At 39.9% G+C, this 8646-nt stretch overlaps 1 protein-coding gene across 1 annotated transcript; it reads left to right on the forward strand.

Annotated features, from left to right (window-relative positions):
- Positions 1 to 1118: 1118 nt before the first annotated feature.
- On the forward strand, positions 1119 to 8199 carry gabrp (gamma-aminobutyric acid type A receptor subunit pi). Its single transcript, XM_030061319.1, has 10 exons — positions 1119 to 1556; positions 2904 to 2981; positions 3207 to 3319; positions 3474 to 3541; positions 3739 to 3956; positions 5436 to 5518; positions 5753 to 5890; positions 6058 to 6210; positions 7242 to 7435; positions 7752 to 8199. The coding sequence occupies exons 2-10, from the start codon at positions 2929 to 2931 to the stop codon at positions 8082 to 8084; spliced, it is 1353 nt and encodes a 450-aa protein (XP_029917179.1). The 5' UTR covers positions 1119 to 1556; positions 2904 to 2928; the 3' UTR covers positions 8085 to 8199.
- The last annotated feature ends 447 nt before the right edge of the window (positions 8200 to 8646 follow it).

Genomic DNA, 8646 nt, shown 5'->3' on the forward strand with positions numbered 1-8646 from the left:
TGCAGTGTGCTGCTCACTGTAACTATTAAGAGTAAAGAGACTATTTGCTCCAGAAACCAGCTGTCAGGGCATGAAATTAGGAATAAGATAGCTTTATGAGTACAGTGAGTTATTGGTGCACTAAACAACTTGAAGTAGCAACATATCAGTTTGTTAGCAACCAGTTAATGTCATAAGCCAGCAAAGGGGAGTCTAGATAGGGAATCGAATATAGGCTGCAGCGGGTAGTGCCAGTACTGAAACCTCATAAGGTGTTATTAAGTCATATATCCTCAAGGCTGTCTTACACATTGGGCTCTTTTCAGTTGGCTCTGAGAGGCCAAGCTATGTAACTGGAACTCAGTTAATGTGCCAAAAGAGAACTAAGACCTATTAGACATTAATCACATAATGTCACCAGTGTTGGAATTGATACAAAATGGTCTGCCTTAATGACTATTGACCATAAAAATGCATTGGTCTTTTAACTGTGGTTGACTAAAATGCATGCACAACAGAACAAAATCCTTACTGTCGTCATCATCATCATCATCATCATCATCACCATCGGAAACAAAAGCAGCATCAACAATATCAAGAGTTGTATAAACAGAGCAGTAGTGCCTATTATAGTTCAGTTAGCAATAGGGTTGCATCAAGCAGAAATCATAAGCTTTCAGGTATGCTAGGTAATGATAGATTAGAATACCTTTATATGGAAAGAGAGATTGAGGAAAAGGGCAGGGGGCTTGAACTCTTACTGTCACCTCATGTGGTAGCTACATTGGTTATCCTGTGGACACGAATAGAGTGTTAGAGAGAAAGCTGAGAGGAAGGATGGCATGGATGCCCGGGGACTGAGTAAGAGGTGAGGAGGATGAGGGAATGAGACAGAGAAGAGCTGAAAAGCCCAGAAGGAGGTGTAGTGTCAGTGTAAATTGGAAGAGGAGAGGTAGATAGAGATTAAGGGCCAGAAGAAGGAGAGTATGTGGGATGAGAGGATGAGAAAAAAAAAGAAGATGTAAGGAGGATCAACTTGGATGTGAATCTACGTGTGTGCGCATTTGTATACATGTGAGTACATACATACATCTTTGCATGAGTGTGTGTGTGTGTGTGTGTGTGTGTGTGTGTGTGCATTGAGGTGGGGGCAGTGAGAAAACGGGAGAGATGTAGCGCAAATGAGAGGGTGAGCAGGATAAACAGAGACATAGACAAAAGGAGGGGGCTTCACAGCAGCGCTAAGGGGAGATGCAAGCACCGGAGAAGAAAGGGAAGAAGAGAGAGAGGGAGAGAGAGAGAGAGAGACGCACACACTAATACCACTGACACTATCCCACACACCATGACAAAATAGCATAACCAACAGTGATTTACTCGTTGCCTGAGACAAGACTGGGATAAAATCAAATAAATAACCTTGGTGAGAGAGCAAGCCCTTTCACTGGACAGACTTGGGACAGAGGAAGGCAGAAGAGTGCAAGAAGACACAAAGGAAAGAGAAGAGAGAAGGAGTAACCTGAGAGGGGAAAAAGAAACCGGAAGCTAATTGTGGCAAGTCATAAGGAATAAGACAGGTAAGAGAAAGGATGAGGGATGATGTGACTGAATTTGAGAGTGGGAGAAAAGTGAATGTTTGAAAGATGAACAGGAAGAGGTAGGAATCCTATTTCAGAGTTAGAAAATAAACTATAAAATGTAAAGAGAGATATTTGTTACTGACTGCATGCACAGACAACTCTAACTTAAGAAAAAAAGAGGGAAACATACAGAAAAGGAAGGGAAACAGAGAGTGAGCTGTGAAGAAGTGGGGAAAAGACCATTATCCTCCAGAGAAGCGTATTCAGCAGTTCAATATATTGCTGAGGGGGAGAGCAAGAGGGGTTTGAGAGAGAAATGGAGGATGGAGGGAAGCAGGCATAAACAAAAAGAATTAAGTTAAAATTTAGCATGCGCTACATGAATTAAAATGGCATGAATTAATCTCAACTTGACAGGCAAACATAGAGAGAAAAAAATATTGTACATCCGAAGAACGTCCGGATTTATTCATTTTCCTTTTGGCCATCGGAAAAATCAATTGCGTTCTTATGTATGACTACTTATGGTGGCAGTGGTGTTTGAATAATACATTGAATATTTAATTAGTTCTTCAGCAACAAGGGTTTACCATGGATATGACATTTCTGGAGCACAAAAATATCAATAAAATTGGATAGCAGAGGCTGCTTTAGGAATAGTGAGAAATAAAAACAAAGCATGAGGGACTCAGATGAAACTGGGAAGTAAGGAGGACTTAAGTCCATCGTGGACAGTGAGATTGGGGTCGGATGAGAGAGAGAGATGGATGGGATTGGTGGGTAACAATTAGAGAATGGGGAGGCAATCATGAGTGGAAGACAGAGACTTAGGAAGAAAACTGTTTGGTAAAATCCACAGAATTCACCAGGACAAATTTACTGACATGATTGTGCTTATAAAACCAAACACATAGACACATCTATATGCACATTCACACCATCGCCATATCTACAAGAAAATGTTTGTCATATCTTTGTTTTGTGTGTGTGTGTGTGTCAGAGAGTGAGAGAGAGAGAGAGATCACAATCAAGCTGCTAATGAGATATTCATGAAAGGCAGGTGGCTAAGATCAATACAACGTTCCAGTGCATTTCACCAAGAGTGAAACACAGAGGTATCACGCTAATTTATAACATCAAATAACAAGAAGAGCTGTTAGGTTATGCCAGAGGCGTGCATTCCATCTTGGTTAGGTGCTGCCACCTTATGGTGAAAGCATGTGAGAGGATGTGGGTGATTGACACTGCATCTCCAGCTGTTGCAAATGCGCAGGGAGAATGATCTATGCACTGTGGTTTCTGTTTTATCCATGTTTTGATTCCCTCACATGTCTCTGACCCTAGCTTGTGATCTGCCTGGCCATCCGTAATGTCGGCTCAGACCTTGACCCTTCTGATCTTGTGCCTGACTGTGGTACGAAGGTGAGAGGCTTGACTCCAGCATGAATGTACAGGGTTAAAGACACAGTAGTACTGATACTGATATTGATATTGCTGTTGGTATTGATTGGATATGCATCCTCATTCATGGACCGCCATGCTTGTGTGTTTCTTTTATGAAAAACCTCATCACACACACAAAAAAAATCGATGTTCCACCCCCCTTCTTACGCACTCTCATTTTTGATCTGCCTTTCTTATTGTTAGTGGTTCTATGTTCCCTGGGCACCACTGGGGAGACTGGAACGATTCACAGCTGCAGCCAACAATTCAGAAGCTGATGAAGGGATACAACCGCTACCTGAGACCCAATTTCAATGGTGGGATGAAGCTTGATAAGTAGAAAAAAACAGTTTTACAACAAAAACTCACATTCAGAACCTTTTGAATTCTAATTCTTGGAGCTAATAATGGCACGCACAAAAATTGCTGTTCAGTCAACAGTTTTGTTCTCCCTTTCTTTGACTTTGACAGAGGGTCCTGTGGAAATTGGGATGAGTCTTGATATTGCCAGCATTGATGCCATTTCCGAAATCAATATGGTATACTTAATGCCTCTAAATATACATATGTGGATCAATGAATGAGTGTGTGGGACAATAAGCTTTAGTACAACAGCAGATGAATGAGTGTGAGAGTGATGATTGGAATGTGATGTATTGAATGAATGAATGAATGAATAAACTGTTGAAGGAAGCAATGTGTGGAGTTTAGAGTCTCTCTCCCATCAACATTTTAGGACTACACTGCAACTATCTTCCTACGTCAACGGTGGCGGGATTCCAGGCTGGTTTTCCCAGGAAATGAGAGCGTCAGTGTGGATGGACGCCTGGTGTCACTCCTCTGGATTCCTGACACCTTCATCCCCGACTCCAAACGTTCCTTCCTGCACGATGTTACGGTGGAAAACCGCCTCATACGCATCTTCAGTAATGGAACTGTTCTCTACGCCCTTCGGTACATCGCTGACAGTTTTAGGTTTCAGCAGCATAGATGTATGGGACGGATTAAACATTTACTGACATTTTAGGCACTCGGGGTGATAATCTTATTACTCTTTAAAGTGCAGCAGTGCAGTAAGACTCAGCTGGACTGACCTGAATGAATAGAAAAGAAAGGGGTTTTAGTTACAGCAAGTGTAGGAAGCTGAAAAGAGAAAGGAGATGCACTTGGGTAATAAGAACAACCTAAAACACTCCAAATAAAACACTTAAAGATCTCTTTTCTCCTTTATGATTATTATGATATATTTTTTTTAAAAATTTCTATTCATTCATTACAAAACTGCAACAGGCACCCAGACTTCTTTTGGGTTTGTTTTCTGGCTCTTTAAAAAATAAATAAATAAATAAACTCAGTCCTTGGTAATTAGATGTAGATTGGCACTGGGTTGTACCAAAAAAGAGAGAGAAAAAATCCTTTATGTATCATCACTCAGTCATGAAACCTCGGGGAATACATTTATGGAATCAGATATTTTTTTCAGTGCCCCTTCAGTTCAGTTATGATTCATTAAATGTCCCCCATGGCCACAATAAGTAATAGTTCATCCTGCAGTCTAATCTTTCATGTCACACTGATATACAGCTTTATTAAAACTCAATGGGGGACGAATGAGGGGGTAATTTGTGTGCTCCCAGGGTAATTTTCTGGGATGGGGAACATGCCTTTGAATCATAACTGGTACCAGCGCCTGACTCTATGAAGCTGAAAAAGAAAAATTAAATGAGCAATCAAAGTCAGCTTTCAGTTCATGCACTGATTGTAAGACTTGAACAGTTTTCACGGTTGAGAGCCTTTCATGTCGGCTTTGTAACTTACTGATGGTAATATTTGCCTTGAGTACATGAATAGTACGTGAATTCTTAATTTAACTGATACTCTCCTTCAAAGCAAAATCCACCTCAATGACAAATAGTCCAGTTAGGAGTTGTTCATGTAGGATTTGATATATAGTTTATGTTGCACTCTCTCAAATAGAGATAGTCCAGGCTGTAAAATATTCACTTTGTTAACCAATGCCCCACTTAAGCCTTTTTTCATTAGTATAACTTAATATAAACTGTTTACTTTCTGGTACGATGACACACTGACCATGATTTTCAGGGATATTGATGTGTTTCATGGTTTGGAACTGCTAAAACGAATATATATATATATATATATATAAATTGAAAACAACAACAACAACAAGTTCAGTTCAGCCCAGATGATGTAAGAGGTCCTCTAAGCCAGCCATGCATATTCAGTGAGCATGACTTTTCAGATTAGATTCAACTCTTGGTTCTTTTGAACAAATCACATTTTCTGTTCACAAAATATTTATTGAGCTAGCCCGGCATCAAAAGAATAATATATGCAAATCCAATTTTGTCTGGGGATTTTTGGAAGGTAGCTGATTGAAGCCGCTCTAATGATCTTGTTATGTATGTGCAGCATCACAGCTACGATTGCTTGTAATATGGACCTGACAAAGTACCCCATGGACAAACAGGTGTGCACCCTGCAGCTGGAGAGCTGTGAGTACCTGTGAACTCTGTAAACGGCCATAAGTCATCATTATCATCACCACTGTCATCCTCATCACCACTACCATCATCAGCATTATCATCATTATCACCCAGTGTAGTGAGTATCAAACTAAACAGACAATGTTATATGTGGAAGGAAAGATTTATCAAAAAGTAATAGGTGTGTGTGTGTGTGTGTGTGTGTGTGTGTGTGTGTGTTTGTGTTTGTGTATATGTGTTAAGGGGGCTATAATCTGCAGGATGTGGTGTTCTACTGGACCAGAGGGAATGACTCGGTGAGGGGTCTTGACACACTGCGACTGGCTCAGTACAGCGTAGAAAGCTACTACACATCAGTGTCACAAGCTGTGTATGAGACAGGTAGAGTTACTTTAACTGCTAGAGCTCCACTTTATTAGATATAAACCAGTGGTGGAGAAACATTTCAATATGTACAGAGACTGAAGAACACAAAATTACTGATTTGGTACAAAAAGAATTGTTCTTTGACATGAAGAAGCAGTCTGTCTCTGTGTGTCTCTGTGTAGGAAATTACCCCAAACTGGTGTTGCATTTTGCATTGCGTAGAAACGTGCTGTTCTTCATCTTGGAGACATATGTTCCCTCCACTCTGCTGGTCGTTCTCTCCTGGGTCTCCTTCTGGATCAGCCAGTCCTCTGTACCAGCCAGGACATGTATTGGTTTGTACTGTTCTTCACTTCTTCACTTTTGTGTCTTGTTATTTTGGTTGTAGAAGTTGCTATCATAAAAATCCTGATTGTTTATTGATCATGTCTTCTCCCTGAATTTAGTATCACATCACCCAATACAAAATACTTTATTTTTATGTTATTGATGCATAATTGAACTGAATACTGAATTTTGCAGCACACTAGTATCTCATAAAGGGACATCTGCCCTAAACCAGAGTTTGCATGTTATTGCCAATTTGTTTGCAGACAGTCCTTTCCAAATTCATAGACAAGAGAGACAAGACAATTTTGAAATAAAAACAAATATTTGTGTATTTATAAGTGACTAATTTAATGGAATCTGGCACAGTTACAACAGTGAGCAATTTTCTGTCTCATTAGGCTAGTGGATTGGTGATGGTAAAATAATGCTCACTTGACTGTAGAAGTCCAAACACACATAATGACTTGTCACTTTTCAATTCATTTTAATTGAGCAACTCCATGGTTTGTTTTCTTTGTAACATTACAGATGTTACAAATCACAGATTAAGTTCAAGTTTATTTAAAGCCCAATATCACTGCCCACAAGTTCACAACAAACAGGCAAACACGATCATACCCCCTGACTTATTGCTGGGGGGAAAAAAGGAGGAAAATTTTAAGGCTTTTTTGTGATCAAGCTTAGGATAACAAATTGCCAAATTATGTATTCACAAATTGATATCATCCTTAAAATCAACCTGGACTTTGTTTTCATATCTGGTGGCTTATCCATTCCTTGTAATCTCAACAGCATTTTTAATGCCAAATAATTACTCTCCAGAGGCTCTAGCTAGAGCCAAAACACTCTAAACACACTATCCTGAAACAATTTTTTATCAAAAACTGGGACTTGGGATGGCTACAATGAAGCCAGTCACAATTTACTGTATGTGTGTCATGTCTAACTTTTGGATAAAGTGACCCTGATCACTTCATTTCATTGCGACTTTGCCTAAATTATCAAATCATGGCAAACATTGTGATCTTTGCTTCAGGAGTGACTACAGTCTTGACAATGACCACACTGATGATGGGTGCTCGCACTTCCCTACCCAATGCCAACTGCTTCATCAAAGCCATAGATGTTTACCTTGGCATCTGTTTCACCTTCATCTTTGGAGCGCTGCTGGAATACGCCTGTGCTCACTTCTGCACCATGCAGCACCAGACCATAGAAGAATTGCATAGGGTGAGCAGTCTGTTTACATTCATACTCAGTGGCACGTAAACAAACATTAAATAATTTAGAACATAGTTAACATATAATACTATGGAATGCTTCTCACATCTTTGCAGTATGTGGGACAAAGATCAGCAGAATATGTCAGATTGCTTTTTGTATGTTGACTGATCATCACACATATCGCTCTGTCTTTCTCACAGTGTTAATTCGTTTTTACATACATTTTGTGTGGTTTCTTTTGTGGTAATGAGGCAGAAGATTTGGATATGCAGAGCATCAAAGAAAAGTGTTTGATTCCTCTCTTTATCTCCATCCCCCTCAGGAGCTCCTGAGGGAGTTCAATGAATCAAATGGAAATGGTTCCATCCCTATGGTCAGCTCCAGCCAACCAAATCAGTCTGTGGAAATAGGTTCCACAGCAGAGGAGCCTGTGGACCAGTCAGCAAAGAGTGATGCAAAGAGCAAGACTGGGTCAAAAGAGAAGATGTCAGGGACAGGCTGCAGCTTGTCATTAGTGAAGGATGCATCCCGCAGGGCAGCGTCTGTCTTCATTGTGGAGAATCCACACAATATTGACCGCCATGCCCGTACTGTTTTCCCCATTGCCTTCCTCTTTGTCAATATCCTCTACTGGCTTTATTATCTCTTTCTCTGAGTCCTGTTTCCAAACTGATGCCTGGTTACTTTCACCATCCTAAGGCTGCTCTACCTCCTCATTTGAAAACAAAAAACGGTTGCCACTTTAGGTTAAAGCTATTTTGTTCTACACTTGCTTTAACCTATAGGCCAGAAAGTATTGGCAAACAGCTGATTTGGAACCAGGCATTCTTCTGTCTCAAACTCTGTATTGAAAGTTGCTAATGATAATGTATGAATGGGTGTTAACATAAAAATACAATGCCTGAATCTCTCTACCTATTGAAGATAAAGTGAGACTGTTCATTAGATGTAAACAATGGGCTGCCTGAATTGCATCACACTATATTGTGCTGCAGTGAATTGCCTTCATAAAGTGACTGCATTTTTTTCTTGTTTTGCTTTTCATACATTGTATGAGTTATGAGACCATAGATATTTTCTTCACAGTATGTCATGTGAAACTAAAACAATAAATCAGTGACTGAAAATGTGTGAATGTTTGATGATTTAAGGAGGAAGATCAACACACTGTGTATCCTTCCTGAATTATTCAGTGATTCATTAATTCATTCATGACC

Source organism: Myripristis murdjan, chromosome 10 (genome assembly GCF_902150065.1).
Source record: "Myripristis murdjan chromosome 10, fMyrMur1.1, whole genome shotgun sequence".
Taxonomy (NCBI): Eukaryota; Metazoa; Chordata; class Actinopteri; order Holocentriformes; family Holocentridae; genus Myripristis; species Myripristis murdjan.

Excerpts from the sequence above, each read along its gene's own strand:
- gabrp (XM_030061319.1), top strand. The coding sequence starts at position 2,929 with ATGTCGGCTCAGACCTTGACCCTTCTGATCTTGTGCCTGACTGTGGTA. Across the intron at positions 2,982-3,206 it reads TGCCTGACTGTGGTACGAAG|TGGTTCTATGTTCCCTGGGC; the intron begins GTGAGAGGCTTG and ends TCTTATTGTTAG. Across the intron at positions 3,542-3,738 it reads CCATTTCCGAAATCAATATG|GACTACACTGCAACTATCTT; the intron begins GTATACTTAATG and ends TCAACATTTTAG.